This window comes from Oncorhynchus gorbuscha, linkage group LG22 (genome assembly GCF_021184085.1).
Source record: "Oncorhynchus gorbuscha isolate QuinsamMale2020 ecotype Even-year linkage group LG22, OgorEven_v1.0, whole genome shotgun sequence".
In the NCBI taxonomy this organism is placed as follows: Eukaryota; Metazoa; Chordata; class Actinopteri; order Salmoniformes; family Salmonidae; genus Oncorhynchus; species Oncorhynchus gorbuscha.
The window spans coordinates 36,942,175-36,959,373 of NC_060194.1; the positions used below are offsets into that span (position 1 = coordinate 36,942,175).

Genomic DNA, 17,199 nt, shown 5'->3' on the forward strand with positions numbered 1-17,199 from the left:
CTAAGTCTGGCCGTGACTCATTGGCTAGAGTCAGTCCCTGATTCGAAGGGAAGGTTAAAAACCAGCAGTGCTGTAGACCTTGAGGTACGAATTTGAATCACCCTGGACTACAGGAAGCAGTGGGCAGCACTAGAATAATAATCATGTTTTTCTCGACAGTGATACAGTCCAGTACTGACAAGCACACCCCTCTTCCCCCCTGCTCCCTTCTTTGAGTACCGGAAGGAGAGACTCCCTACTCGGTCCGTGATCATCAGAGATGTATCGTGGCCCCTAGCCTATGCCTCCCCGCTGCAGCTGGTTCGCGTCACATTAAATGTGACGTCACGCGGCGCGGAGCTGTCCTCGCGCTGGTGCTGAAACAAGATGGCTGTGCGCGCGAGAGGAGCGGAGGAGAGCTGAGGGATGCAGAGACAGCGAGAGAGACGGCAAAGTGAGGGGAGCCTTTCAACAGCAAAATAAATAGCCATATCCGTGAAGAACGCACGGAGTCCCTTGTAATTATGTCTTCGAATAGATTTTATGTCCACTATGGCAATATTTAGCTTATGTTTAGACGTACATCTGTAGCCTACACCGGGAGGTAACTGAGGGGTAGCCAAGCGAAGCAGTGAAGACCCGGCCGGCCGGTAGAGGACAGCCGGGGACGCTCAGCGCTGCTGTCAGAGATGTCCCTGCTCTGTGTCGGAGGTAAGAGGACATCAACATTATTATTACTATTATTATTCTCATTATTATTATTATTAGAATACCATTACAGTGTTACATTTCATAGGAATGTATATTTCATTTGATGTGAATGTTCTATATTGTAGGATACCAGCATCTATCCATATTCAGTGATTCACTCATCTGTTTTTATTACCTCAGCTGTCACTCATAGTGCTGAATGACCAGTAACCTTATGACCATGGAAGCCTATTATGTTGGAGTAGCTCAAATAGGTATAATGAGATACATAGGAAGACGTAGCCTATAGCCAAATATCTCACCTTCTTCACGTGAAAGACGTTTTTCTGATGACAGAGAGAAACGTGTCTTTTCAAGGGTGTCAATCTGCTTTCTATGGTGGGACAAGATCATTTTGCTAAGTGTGCTTGAAATGCAGTAAAATGTAACAAAAGTCACACTTCAGAATAAAGTAACCAGAATAGTAGGCTAAAAGCTTATGTATTTAGCTATAAGTAAGTTATCAGTTATTCTCACTGACAACAGACTGAAGAGCTACTGTAGGCTATGTCTTGTCGTGAACATTTAAACATGTAATGATCAAAATATAAAAATGTAGACACGTGTTTCTGATTAATACTGCAGCTATCTATAGCACCGTTTTCCACAGACACTGTTGCAGCTGTGTGTTGCGTGCCATGCCAGTTCATGCGTGGGCGGTCAGTGTAGCAAGAAAAGGATAGCCCCTGCCGCACTGCTGCCGCGTTGAACGAGCCTCCCTCGGTTGTGAGGGAATCCTAGGGGGGTGTTCGCGTCAGGTCGTGCCGTCTGTAGGCTAAAATGTGACATTTCCCTGTCGTGCCGCGTCACCTCATCACGCCCAGTTCCGAGATAGGCAGCTATGTTGTCATTGTTTCCGAAAAACCTAAATAATTATTAATCAGATAATTCCTTCTAAACGAATTAGCCTAAGTGGCATGGCCCACTAAGTCACTGCACATCCATGTAGTCGAGGTTTCATTCGTCGTGTTATTAATTTCTAAACACACAATGCTCAGGATGTCATAGACAAGGAGACTTTGTGGAGAGCACTTTTCATTTTTCTATTACATCACAAGCATGCCTTGCATGGTGTGGCTGTTGCTATTTCTGGAGCTAGAGAGAGAAATGTTTGTTTGTTCATCAAACCAGATCTCATCTAGTGTCGCAATACATGCATGATGGTGCCCAGCAGCAGCAGTGGTAGTATTCATATGTGTACCTCGAGGTCCACAGCACTGCTGGGTTTCATCCTTCCCATCTACCCAAGAGCTGATGTTTCAGACCTGAGACAATACCAGATGACTGAGAGAAAGCTCTTTCCTATCACCGACATGAACCATCAGTTAACAACCAGGAAGAGAAGAGAAACCAGCAGTGCTGTTCCCTGCTGCAGACCTTGAAGTGGTGAATTCCAATAGCACTGATGTAAGCTACAAGATTCTGTCAGAATAATACTAGCCTTTAATTCATCCTTGGGGGTCTGGTGGTGGCTGGGAATTTCACAGTGACAGGTCAAGTGGAACGGTTCATCCCACTGGGGTCCTCTCTAAAGTCCTCTGTCCGTCTTCATAACGCCACAATAAATAAATCAAAGACAGTTGTCAAACATGGGCCTGTCCAGATAAGGTCGCTGTAGAATCTCTGTGGCTACATGCAGCTGTCTTCCCTGCTCAATGTCTGAGTCTGTGTGTGAAAATGTGTTGTTGCACTGAGAGAGTACAATCTACCTGACCCCAAGACCATGGTAGCCTAATGAGCTAATGGAATCTACCTGACTCCAGGAACATGATAGCCTAATGAGCTAATGGAATCTACCTGACTCCAGGAACATGATAGCCTAATGAGCTAATGGAATCTACCTGACTCCAGGAACATGGTAGCCTAATGAGCTAATGGAATCTACCTGACTCCAGGAACATGATAGCCTAATGAGCTAATGGAATCTACCTGACTCCAGGAACATGGTAGCCTAATGAGCTAATGGAATCTACTTGACCCCAAGACCATGGTAGCCTAACAAGCTAATGGAATCTACCTGACTCCAAGACCATGGTAGCCTAATGAGCTAATGGAACCTACCTGACTCCAAGACCATGGGAGCCTAATGAGCTAATGGAATCTACCTGACTCCAAGACCATGGGAGCCTAATGAGCTAATGGAATCTACTTGACCCCAAGACCATGGTAGCCTAACAAGCTAATGGAATCTACCTGACTCCAAGACCATGGTAGCCTAATGAGCTAATGGAACCTACCTGACTCCAAGACCATGGGAGCCTAATGAGCTAATGGAATCTACCTAATGACTCCCTGAAGACCAATGGCTAGGAATCTACTTGACCCCAAGACCATGGTAGCTAAGCTGGAATCTACCTGACTCCAAGACCATGGTAGCCTAATGAGCTAATGGAATGGAATCTACCTGACTCCAAGACCATGGGAGCCTAATGAGCTAATGGAACCTACCTGACTCCAAGACCATGGGAATCTAGCCTAATGAGCTAATGGAATCTACCTAATGAGCTAATGACTCCCCCAAGACCATGGGAGCCTAATGGAATCTACCTAATGGAATACCTGACTAATGGAATCTACTTGACCCCAAGACCATGACCTAACCAAGACCATGGTAGCCTAATGAGCTAATGGAATCTACCTGACTCCAAGACCATGGTAGCCTAATGAGCTAATGGAATCTACCTGACTCCAAGACCATGGGAGCCTAATGAGCTAATGGAATCTACTTGACCCCAAGACCATGGTAGCCTAACAAGCTAATGGAATCTACCTGACTCCAAGACCATGGTAGCCTAATGAGCTAATGGAACCTACCTGACTCCAAGACCATGGGAGCCTAATGAGCTAATGGAACCTACCTGACTCCAAGACCATGGGAGCCTAATGAGCTAATGGAATCTACCTGACTCCAAGACCATGGGAGCCTAATGAGCTAATGGAATCTACTTGACCCCAAGACCATGGTAGCCTAACAAGCTAATGGAATCTACACTCCAAGACCATGGTAGCCTAATGAGCTAATGGAATCTACTTGACTCCAAGACCATGGGAGCCTAATGAGCTAATGGAATCTACTTGACCCCAAGACCATGGTAGCCTAACAAGCTAATGGAATCTACCTGACTCCAAGACCATGGTAGCCTAATGAGCTAATGGAACCTACCTGACTCCAAGACCATGGGAGCCTAATGAGCTAATGGAACCTACCTGACTCCAAGACCATGGGAGCCTAATGAGCTAATGGAATCTACCTGACTCCAAGAACATGGGAGCCTAATGAGCTAATGGAATCTACCTGACTCCAAGACCATGGGAGCCTAATGAGCTAATGGAATCTACTTGATTCCAAGACCATGGGAGCCTAATGAGCTAATGGAATCTACTTGACCCCAAGACCATGGTAGCCTAACGAGCTAATGGAATCTACCTGACTCCAAGACCATGGTAGCCTAATGAGCTAATGGAATCTACATGACTCCAAGACCATGGTAGCCTAATGAGCTAATGTAATCTACTTGACTCCAAGACCATGGTAGCCTAACGAGCTAATGGAATCTACCTGACTCCAAGACCATGGTAGCCTAATGAGCTAATGGAATCTACCTGACTCCAAGACCATGGTAGCCTGATGAGCTAATGGAATCTACATGACTCCAAGACCATGGTAGCCTAATGAGCTAATGTAATCTACTTGACCCCAAGACCATGGTAGCCTAATGAGCTAATGGAATCTACCTGACTCCAAGACCATGGTAGCCTAACGAGCTAATGGAATCTACCTGACTCCAAGACCATGGTAGCCTAATGAGCTAATGGAATCTACCTGACTCCAAGACCATGGTAGCCTAACGAGCTAATGGAATCTACCTGACTCCAAGACCATGGTAGCCTAATGAGCTAATGGAATCTACATGAAAGACCATGGTAGCTAATGAGCTAATGGAATCTACTTGACTCCAAGACCATGGGAGCCTAATGAGCTAATGGAATCTACCTGACCCCAAGACCATGGTAGCCTAATGAGCTAATGGAATCTACCTGACTCCAAGACCATGGTAGCCTAACGAGCTAATGGAATCTACCTGACCCCAAGACCATGGTAGCCTAACGAGCTAATGGAATCTACCTGACTCCAAGACCATGGTAGCCTAATGAGCTAATGGAATGTACCTGACCCCAATGGAGACCATGGAATCTACCTGACTCTAAGACCATGGTAGCCTAACGAGCTAATGGAATCTACCTGACCCCAAGACCATGGTAGCCTAACGAGCTAATGGAATCTACCTGACCCCAAGACCGTTTTAGCCTAAGGAGCTATTGGAATCTACCTGACCCCAGGACTGTGGTAGCCTAATGAGCTAATGGAATCTACCTGACCCCAAGACCATGGTAGTCTAATGAGCTAATGGAATCTACCTGACTCCAAGACCATGGTATCCTAACGAGCTAATGGAATCTACCTGACTCCAAGACCATTGTAGCCTAATGGGCTAATGGAATCTACCTGACCCCAAGACCATGATAGCCTAACGAGCTAATGTAATCTACCTGACTCCAAGACCATGGTAGCCTAATGAGCTAATGGAACCTACCTGACTCCAAGACCATGGTAGCCTAATGAGCTAATGGAATCTACCTGACTCCAAGACCATGGTAGCTAATGGAATGTACCTGACCCCAAGACCGTTTTAGCCTAACAAGCTAATGTAATCTACCTGACTCCAATACCATGGTAGCCTAATGAGCTAATGGAACCTACCTGACTCCAAGACCATGGTAGCCTAATGAGCTAATGGAATCTACCTGACTCCAAGACCATGGTAGCTAATGGAATGTACATGACCCCAAGACCGTTTTAGCCTAACGAGCTAATGTAATCTACCTGACTCCAAGACCATGGTAGCCTAATGAGCTAATGGAACCTACCTGACTCCAAGACCATGGTAGCCTAATGAGCTAATGGAATCTACCTGACTCCAAGACCATGGTAGCTAATGGAATGTACCTGACCCCAAGACCGTTTTAGCCTAACAAGCTAATGTAATCTACCTGACTCCAATACCATGGTAGCCTAATGAGCTAATGGAACCTACCTGACTCCAAGACCATGGTAGCCTAATGAGCTAATGGAATCTACCTGACTCCAAGACCATGGTAGCTTAATGAGCTAATGGAACCTACCTGACTCCAAGACCATGGTAGCCTAACGAGCTAATGGAATCTACCTGACTCCAAGACCATGGTAGACTAATGAGCTAATGGAATCTACCTGACTCCAAGACCATGGTAACCTAACGAGCTAATGGAATCTACCTGACTCCAAGACCATTGGTATCCTAACGAGCTAATGGAATCTACCTGACTCCAAGACCATTGTAGCCTAACGAGCTAATGGAATTTACCTGACTCCAAGACCATGGTAGCCTATTGAGCTAATGGAACCTACCTGACTCCAAGACCATGGTAGCCTAACGAGCTAATGGAATCTACCTGACTCCAAGACCATGGTATCCTAACGAGCTAATGGAACCTACCTGACTCCAAGACCATGGTAGTCTAATGAGCTAATGGAATCTACCTGACTCCAAGACCATGGTAGCCTAATGAGCTAATGGAATCTACCTGACTCCAAGACCATGGTAGCCTAATGAGCTAATGGAATCTACCTGACCCCAGGACTGTGGTAGCCTAATGAGCTAATGGAATCTACCTGACCTCAAGACAATGGTAGTCTAATGAGCTAATGGAACCTACCTGACTCCAAGACCATGGTATCCTAACGAGCTAATGGAACCTACCTGACTCCAAGACCATGGTAGTATAATGAGCTAATGGAATCTACCTGACTCCAAGACCATGGTAGCCTAATGAGCTAATGGAATCTACCTGACTCCAAGACCATGGTAGCCTAACGAGCTAATGGAATCTACCTGACTCCAAGATCATGGTAGCCTAATGAGCTAATGGAATCTACCTGACTCCAAGACCATGATAGCCTAACGAGCTAATGGAATCTACCTGACTCCAAGACCATGGTAGCCTAATGAGCTAATGGAATCTACCTGACTCCAAGACCATGGTAGCTAATGGAATGTACCTGACCCCAAGACCGTTTTAGCCTAACGAGCTAATGGAATCTACCTGACTCCAAGACCATGGTAGCCTGATGAGCTAATGGAATCTACATGACTCCAAGACCATGGTAGCCTAATGAGCTAATGTAATCTACTTGACCCCAAGACCATGGTAGCCTAACGAGCTAATGGAATCTACCTGACTCCAAGACCATGGTAGCCTAACGAGCTAATGGAATCTACCTGACTCCAAGACCATGGTAGCCTAATGAGCTAATGGAATCTACATGACTCCAAGACCATGGTAGTCTAATGAGCTAATGGAATCTACTTGACTCCAAGACCATGGGAGCCTAATGAGCTAATGGAATCTACTTGACCCCAAGACCATGGTAGCCTAATGAGCTAATGTAATCTACCTGACTCCAAGACCATGGTAGCCTAACGAGCTAATGGAATCTACCTGACTCCAAGACCATGGTAGCCTAATGATCTAATGGAATCTACCTGACTCCAAGACCATGGTAGCTTAATGAGCTAATGGAACCTACCTGACTCCAAGACCATGGTAGCCCAACGAGCTAATGGAATCTACCTGACTCCAAGACCATGGTAGACTAATGAGCTAATGGAATCTACCTGACTCCAAGACCATGGTAACCTAACGAGCTAATGGAATCTACCTGACTCCAAGACCATGGTAGCCTAATGAGCTAATGGAACCTACCTGACTCCAAGACCATGGTAGCCTAACGAGCTAATGGAATTTACCTGACTCCAAGACCATGGTAGCCTATTGAGCTAATGGAACCTACCTGACTCCAAGACCATGGTAGCCTAACGAGCTAATGGAACCTACCTGACTCCAAGACCATGGTAGTCTATTGAGCTAATGGAACCTACCTGACTCCAAGACCATGGTAGCCTAATGAGCTAATGGAATCTACCTGACCCCAGGACTGTGGTAGCCTAATGAGCTAATGGAATCTACCTGACCTCAAGACAATGGTAGTCTAATGAGCTAATGGAACCTACCTGACTCCAAGACCATGGTATCCTAATGAGCTAATGGAACCTACCTGACTCCAAGACCATGGTAGTATAATGAGCTAATGGAATCTACCTGACTCCAAGACCATGGTAGCCTAATGAGCTAATGGAATCTACCTGACTCCAAGACCATGGTAGCCTAACGAGCTAATGGAATCTACCTGACTCCAAGATCATGGTAGCCTAATGATCTAATGGAATCTACCTGACTCCAAGACCATGATAGCCTAACGAGCTAATGGAATCTACCTGACTCCAAGACCATGGTAGCCTAATGAGCTAATGAAACCTACCTGACTCCAAGACCATGGTAGCCTAATGAGCTAATGGAATCTACCTGACTCCAAGACCATGGTAGCTAATGGAATGTACCTGACCCCAAGACCGTTTTAGCCTAACGAGCTAATGGAATCTACCTGACTCCAAGACCATGGTAGTCTAATGAGCTAATGGAATCTACCTGACTCCAAGACCATGGTAGCCTAATGAGCTAATGGAATCTACCTGACTCCAAGACCATGGTAGCTTAATGAGCTAATGGAACCTACCTGACTCCAAGACCATGGTAGCCTAACGAGCTAATGGAATCTACCTGACTCCAAGACCATGGTAGACTAATGAGCTAATGGAATCTACCTGACTCCAAGACCATGGTAGCCTAATGAGCTAATGGAACCTACCTGACTCCAAGACCATGGTAGCCTAACGAGCTAATGGAATCTACCTGACTCCAAGACCATGGTAGCCTAATGAGCTAATGGAATCTACCTGACTCCAAGACCATGGTAGCCTAATGAGCTAATGTAATCTACCTGACTCCAAGACCATTGTAGCCTAATGAGCTAATGGAATCTACCTGACCCCAAGACCATGGTAGTCTAATGAGCTAATGGAACCTACCTGACTCCAAGACCATGGTAGCCTAACGAGCTAATGGAGTCTACCTGACTCCAAGACCATGGTAGCCTAATGAGCTAATGGAATCTACCTGACTCCAAGACCATGGTAGCTAATGGAACGTACCTGACCCCAAGACCGTTTTAGTCTAATGAGCTAATGGAACCTACCTGACTCCAAGACCATGGTAGCCTAATGAGCTAATGGAATCTACCTGACTCCAAGACCATGGTAGTCTAATGAGCTAATGGAATCTACCTGACTCCAAGACCATGGTAACCTAACGAGCTAATGGAATCTACCTGACTCCAAGACCATGGTAACCTAACGAGCTAATGGAATCTACCTGACTCCAAGACTATGGTAGTCTAACGAGCTAATGGAATCTACCTGACTCCAAGACCATGGTAGCCTAACGAGCTAATGGAATCTACCTGACTCCAAGACCATGGTAGCCTAACGAGCTAATGGAATCTACCTGACTCCAAGACCATGGTAGCCTGATGAGCTAATGGAATCTACCTGACTCTAAGACTGCGGTAGCCTTTGTGTGCAGACTGTGTGTGTGTATGTATCAGTGTGTGCAGACTGTGTGCGTGTATGTATCAGTGTGTGCAGACTGTGTGCGTGTATGTATCAGTGTGTGCAGACTGTGTGCGTGTATGTATCAGTGTGTGCAGACTGTGTGCGTGTATGTATCAGTGTGTGCAGACTGTGTGTGTGTATGTATCAGTGTGTGCAGACTGTGTGTGTGTATGTATCAGTGTGTGCAGACTGTGTGTGTGTATGTATCAGTGTGTGCAGACTGTGTGCGTGTATGTATCAGTGTGTGCAGACTGTGTGCGTGTATGTATCAGTGTGTGCAGACTGTGTGCGTGTATGTATCAGTGTGTGCAGACTGTGTGCGTGTATGTATCAGTGTGTGCAGACTGTGTGCGTGTATGTATCAGTGTGTGCAGACTGTGTGTGTGTATGTATCAGTGTGTGCAGACTGTGTGCGTGTATGTATCAGTGTGTGCAGACTGTGTGTGTATGTATCAGTGTGTGCAGACTGTGTGCGTGTATGTATCAGTGTGTGCAGACTGTGTGTGTGTATGTATCAGTGTGTGCAGACTGTGTGTGTGTATGTATCAGTGTGTGCAGACTGTGTGCGTATATGTATCAGTGTGTGCAGACTGTGTGTGTGTATGTATCAGTGTGTGCAGACTGTGTGTGTGTATGTATCAGTGTGTGCAGACTGTGTGCGTGTATGTATCAGTGTGTGCATGCACGTGTATTGTATGTGGGTGGAGGTTCCTCCTTGAATAATTTACATGGGCAGATATTTATGATTGAGTTATTAAACATTAGCTCCCTGCCTTTCTACAATCTAATTTCTTTCCCATTGATCTTCCTCATGTACTGATTTTACCTGAGCTGTTTGTAGTCCTGCTGGGAGAACAAAATCAACCACTGTTTTCATCTGCAGCCACAAATCAGACGTGTGTTTAGCTATGAAAAAAGCCATGTTTACATTGATTCTCCCCTTTCACTTCATTATTGAATGGTTTAATTAGCAGTGCTGCCTGGAAGAGGGACAACGGGGATAGAATTTGGATATGAATTTCAGGTTTTAAAAACTGGATCTACATTTACATTTACATTTACATTTAAGTCATTTAGCAGACGCTCTTATCTATTTCAGATATTCAGCCTGCCTGGGAGGGAAATGGAGGTTCAATCATTCAAAGCCTACTGGGCTTAAACATCGTTTCAACAATTTGTCAACGTATTTTGACAAGGATTCTACGTAGAAAATACATTGAATTTGAAAAAAGTTATCAACTGCTGTTGAGGGTGGAATTTCAACCACAGGATGTCATCATTGTAACAAATGTTCATAGGCAAAACTTGTTTCAAAGCTACAAATGCAACGTTTTATACATCATATATTCAACATAACCACTATCAGAAAATAAATGATAGTCTGGGGAGCATCTCCTACTGGAGAGTTATAGCTACAGATATTCATATGGTCTCCCATCCAGGGTTTAAACCAAGCCCAGAGTAGCTTGATATTTGACAACGGCTAATATCAATGTGCTTTGATGAGAATTCCTAAAGAGCAATTTCTTAAACCTCTAGAGTCTAAGCCTTAAAAATGTATTAAAAAAGGATCAGCTAAACATTGAATTTGGCATTACTGCTATGAGCCAATGGAAAAGCATTGAACAACAGATTCACTATATGGAACAGTCAAAAAATCTAAAATAAGTTTGTTTTTAAGTGTCTGTCCTGTATCTGAAAGATAGATCCCCTTATTTTAGGCACTAAATTATCTCCATATATACAGTATTTAACACGACTCTAGGCTTGTGGGCGTCCTAAATGGAGAAACCATCGTGAGAGTCACAGCTTTCCAAAGAGGTGTCAAATTAGTGGGTAGCCCAGACCATTGGTTGGCAGAAGAGGCTGTACTGGTTATATAGTGTAGCAGGTTCAAGGGTGTGGGGTTTCCATGTCACCAAGTTCAATAACCAAACATGCACACGGAGCACAACTAGAATGCAAACAGGGAGTTTATTAGGGAGTTTTGCACACTAGGGAAAAGGGGGGAATTCACCAACCATTTCACAGTCCACAATCCATTCTCATCATCCGTTCTCCAGGGGTAATCCTAAAACTCAGGTCCTCAGCCAATCCAGGTGTGTGGGGGTGGTCAGACAGTCCAGGTCACAACGGGTACACACACAGTTCATTCGCTTACTCATCACAACACAAAGTTCCCTCTACATTTTCTGCCCCGCTGTGCGAGCCGCTTCCTCTTTTATTCCCCATGCTCCCTGGCTTAGTGATCCACAGGCTCGTCTCGTTGGGGCAGGAAGTCCATTAAGGCTCAGGGGTGGAGGCAGCGGGCTGCAAGACATCTCCCTTCAATGACCACTCCCCTCACCTCTCCCTGCCGTGTGCCACAATAGTGACAGTTCAAGTGGAACGGTTCATCCCACTGGGGTCCTCTCTAAAGTCCTCTGTCCGTCTTCAGAACTCCGCAATAAATAAATCAAAGACAGTTGTCAAACATGGGCCTGTCCAGATAAGGTCGCTGTAGAATCTCTGTGGCTCTGAGTACAATATAACTGACCCCAAGACCATGGTAGCCTAATGAGCTAATGGAATGTACCTGACCCCAAGACTGTGGTAGTCTAATGAGCTAATGGAATGTACCTGAACCCAAGACCGTGGTAGTCTAATGAGCTAATGGAATGTACCTGACCCCAAGACCATGGTAGCCTAATGAGCTAATGGAATCTACCTGACCCCAAGTCCGTGGTAGCCTAATGAGCTAATAGAATCTACCTGACCCCAAGACCGTGGTAGCCTAATGAGCTAATGGAATGTACCTGACCCCAAGACCATGGTAGCCTAATGAGCTAATGGAATCTACCTGACCCCAAGTCCGTGGTAGCCTAATGAGCTAATAGAATCTACCTGACCCCAAGACCGTGGTAGCCTAATGAGCTAATGGAATCTACCTGACCCCAAGACCATGGTAGTCTAATGAGCTAATGGAATGTACCTGACCCCAAGGCTGTGGTAGTCTATTGAGCTAATGGAATCTACCTGACACCAAGACTGTGGTAGCCTAATGAGCTAATAGAATCTACCTGACCCCAAGGCCGTGGTAGCCTAATGAGCTAATGGAATCTACCTGACCCCAAGGCTGTGGTAGTCTAATGAGCAAATGGAATCTACCTGACCCCAAGACCATGGTAGTCTAATGCGCTAATGGAATCTACCTGACCCCAAGACCGTGCTAGTCTAATGAGCTAATGGAATCTTCATGACCCCAAGGCTGTGGTAGCCTAATGAACTAATGGAATCTACCTGACCCCAAGACCATTGTAGTCTAATGAGCTAATATAATCTACCTGACCCCAATACCATGGTAGCCAGTAAACTCCACATATACAGTACTTCCATACATTTTTAAAACTGGTTTCCTGGGGATCTTTAGATGAGTATTGTGAGGCTTGTGAGCATCCTAGAGCAAAACGGAGAACACCATTGTGTTCGTGAGTCTCAGCTTACCACAGAGTTGTTAATAGGTCGCCCAAACCTTTCGGACGCCACAGACGTTTTCGTGACAAGATCGATTTTCCGGATGTCTCATGGTTTGACAAACATCGCTCTAGCTCTACCACCTTTCCCCGCAGATGCGGAAGGGCGATATCGGCGGATGCGGTAGATTGAGGAGCAGCCATGCAATAAAACAGATATCTTTATCTTAAACAGATGGATTTTGATGGGGATCTTTTATTATGTTGTTTAGATTTCTGTAGGGGCGGGGAAGTTGTAGGTCAAGGGTTAATAACTGCATATATTCACTGTTGCAATCAAAATCCTTACAAAGGATAGGTTTAACAGAGCAGGTGAAATGTAATCAAAAGTCATATAGTATCACACAGACTATTTAGGCCTACAGTATGTAGCATTTGCGAAGTCATCAACAGCAATTGTTTCAATTCAACCCAGGGTTCAACTAAAAATTAACAACACAAAGTATTGTCCATGTAGGTCAAGCTTTGGTTCATTTCAAAGGTATTTTGAAATGTCTTCTCATGAATCATTAATATGTTGGATTCATGTCTCCATTTTAAAGAATACGACTAAATCTAATCCAACTTTAAATGCACTTCAAATCAAGTTTGATCTGATGTAGTCCTATTCTTTAATGTTGATTCTCGGTTGAGATGGAGATGTGAATCCAACATATCAATTATTCATTTGTAGACAAACTAAGTCAGTGCCACAACATGTACATCTCCTTCAAATATTGCAATACAGTAAATAGCCTATTAACTTGTTGACAAGTAAACAAATAATATGTTGGATTCAGGTCTGCAACTGAGCCAAATATAAAGGTTCTTGAACAGGATTAAAACAGTGGCAGCATTAGATGTCCTTTAAATGTCGATATATAACCGAACACACAATTCAATAATACTTTTGGAATACAGTAAAAAGCCTAAAGTTAAGGCTTTCTTACAAACAGATGTAACAGTATTTATTCAACTTTAAAATGAGTAACATCATCCATGGCCACATGTTGAGGTTAGCCTACTGTAACTATGAATGTCTTCTTATGTCGCCATAGAGAGCACGCATGTTCAAGATAGCATACAGCGGTCGCAGGTCTGTGGAGATCTTTCATTACTGCTGTAATAATCTGTGCAGAATCTCAAACAGCATTGATCACTTGCACCATGTACTTTGTAATCTCAACTGCAATCCAGGTAATTTGGTTCTGCTATTAGATGAAGCACAGGGAAAACATATTTAATTGTTGTATAAATACAAAACATCTGACATTGTATTCCCATTTGAACTTTGTGCTTTTAAATGGTTAAAAGCACAGTGATAACACACCAAAAATACATTGTTTTTCCTTTGGAATTTGGTTGTGTTTTTATACTGAACTAAAATATAAACACAACATGCAACAATTTCAAAGATCTTACTGATTTACAGTTCATATGAGGAAATCAGTCAATTTAAAGGAATTGATTAGACCCTAATCTATGGATTTCACATAACTAGGAATACAGATATGCATTATTTGGTCACAGAAACCCCCTAAAAAGGTAAGGGTGTGAATCATTAAACCAGTCAGTATCTGGTGTGATCACCATTTGCCTCATGCAGCGTGACACATCTCCTTCACAATATAATTGATCAGGCTGTTTATTGTGGCCTGTGGAATGTTGTCCCACTCCTCTACAATGGCTGTGCGAAGTTGGTGGATATTGGCAGGAACAGGAACACGCTGTCGTACACGTACGCATCCCAAACATGCTCAATGGGTGACATGTCTGGTGAGTATGCAGGCCATATAAGAACTGGGACATTTTCAGCTTCCAGGAATTGTGTACAGATCTTTGGGGCACGGGGCCGTGCATTATCATGCTGAAACAATAGGTGACGGTGACGAATGAATGGCCTCAAGATCTCCTCACTGTATCTCTGTGCGGTTAAATTGCCATCAATAAAATGCAATTGTGTTTCTTGTCCATAGCTTATTCCTGTCCATACAGTAACACCACCACCACCATGGGGTACTCTGTGTACAACGTTGACATCAGAAAACTGCTCGCCCACACATCGCCATACATGTGGTCTGCAGTTGTGAGGCTGTTTGGACATACTGCCAAATTCTCTAAAACTATGTTGGAGGTAGTTTACATTAGATAAGTGAACATTCAATTATCTGGTAACAGCTCTGGTGGACATTCCTGCAGTCAGCATGCCAATTGCCCGTTCTGTCAAAACCTGAGGCATTGTGTTGTCTGACAAAACTGCAAATTTTTGAGTGTCCTTTTATCATCCCATGTACAAGGTGCACCTGTGTAATTATCCACCTGTGTTTAATCAGCTTATTGATATGCCACCCCTGTCTGAATTGATTATCTTGGCAAAGGAGAAATGCTCACTAACAGGGAGGTTTAAAAAAATGTGTGCACACCATTTGAGAAAACATTTAGCTTTTTTGTGCATATGGAACATTTCTGGGATGTTTTATTTCAGTTCATGAAACATGGGACCAAGACTTTACATGTTTTGTTCAGTGTAGATGGTTGAAAGCATAGTGATAACACATTGGGAATTCAACAAACTTCTGGCTGACTTTTTGAGGGGTGAATAAATCTCATTGATCAACGTCTCTACCAAATATTACCCAAATGTCCACATTGAAATGGCGTTGCTTTGCCCAGTGGGAGGTGATTCTTTGATTAAAACAACATGATGAAGAAGATAAAGAATAGCTTCAGTTCTTCACCCACACAACATAGGGCTACAGGCAGGTAGGTACACGTACTTCAGCCTCCTTTACATAATACACTAACTTCATGGGTATTCCAGTAAGGCTCACTCATCACTAGTTTAGTGTGTGTGTGTGCTTGTGCGTGTGTGTGTGCTTGTGTGTAGAATGCCTCTTCTCTCTTAGTCAGGGAATTTCACGTGTCGTCTTTTCTCCTTTCCTCCATTGTCATGGAGACTTGGGCCAGGCAGGCAGGCTTCTAGAAAGTATTATGGGCTGTGCAGGTGGGGGTTGTTGAATATTAAAACTCGCTGTGGATGAAATATGACTGTGTGTGTGTGTCTGTGTGTGTCTGTGTGTGTCTGTGTGTGTGTGTGTGTGTGTGTGTGTGTGTCTGTGTGTGTGTGTGTGTCTGTGTGTGTGTGTCTGTGTGTGTGTGTGTCTGTGTGTGTGTGGCCTCAGACCCATACGAAACATACTTGATGTATTTCTGAGCACCTCCAACACGTATGAAACCTACTAATGGTCTAATTACTTCAGACAGAAATGAAAGTAGATGAGTTGGTCGGGGAGGATGGGTCGACATAATCCGTGACGTCAACAAATCCAAAGGTTGGGTGTTCGAGTCACGCAGGGGACAACTGTAGGATTTTAGCAAACCCTTCCCCTAACCTTTATTCTAAACGTAACCCACTTCACCGAACCTTTTACGTAAACAATCCTTTGTCATTAGTTATCCTATAACCACCAACGTAAATTCTCCCAGTCATTTTCCTTTGTTGTTACAGCGCAATAATCACCCAGGTCTGAGTGAAAGACGTATTTTTAAAATATTTTTTTCACCTTTATTTAACCAGGTAGGCTAGTTGAGAACAAGTTCTCATTTACAACTGTGACCTGGCCAAGATAAAGCACAGCAGATTGACACATACAACAACACAGAGTTACACATGGAATAAACAAACATACAGTCAATAATACAGTAGAAAAAAAGAAAAAAGTCTATATACAGTGTGTGCAAGTAAGTTAAGATAAGGGATGTAAGGCAATAAATAGGCCATGGTGACGAAGTAATTACAATATAGCAATTAAACACTGGAATGGTAGGATGTGCAGAAGATGACTGTGCAAGTACAGATACTGCGGTGCAAAGGAGCAAGATAAATAAATAAATACAGTATGGGGATGAGATAGTTTGATGGGCAGTTTACAGATGGGCTATGTACAGGTGCAGTGATCTGTGAGCTGCTCTGACAGCTGGTGCTTAAAGCTAGTGAGGGAGATATGAGTCTCCAGCTTCAGTGATTTATGCAATTCGTTCCAGTCATTGGCAGTAGAGAACTGGAAGGAAAGGCACCCAAAGGAGGAATTGGCTTTGTGGGTGACTAGTGAAATATACCTGCTGGAGCACGTGCTACGGGTGGGTGCTGCTATGGTGACCAGTGAGCTGAGATAAGGCGGGGGTTTACCTAGCAAAGACTTGTAGATGACCTGTAGCCAGTGGATTTGGCGACGAGTATGAAGCGAGGGCCAGCCAACGAGAGCATACAGGTCGCAGTGGACTGCATCCAATTTGTTGAGTAGAGTGTTGGAGGCTATTTTATAAATGACATCGCCGAAGTCGGAGATGGGTAGGATGGTCAGTTTTAC

The 17,199-nt window shown here is 44.1% G+C and overlaps 1 protein-coding gene across 1 annotated transcript in view; it reads left to right on the plus strand.

Moving 5' to 3' along the window:
- The first annotated feature begins 371 nt into the window (after positions 1–371).
- Positions 372–17,199, plus strand: part of LOC124009431 (protein unc-13 homolog A-like) — a 154,496-nt gene continuing 137,668 nt past the window's right edge. Inside the window, 1 exon segment of the mRNA XM_046321245.1 lies at positions 372–690. Coding sequence (XP_046177201.1) covers positions 669–690 — 22 coding nt within the window. The 5' untranslated portion in view covers positions 372–668.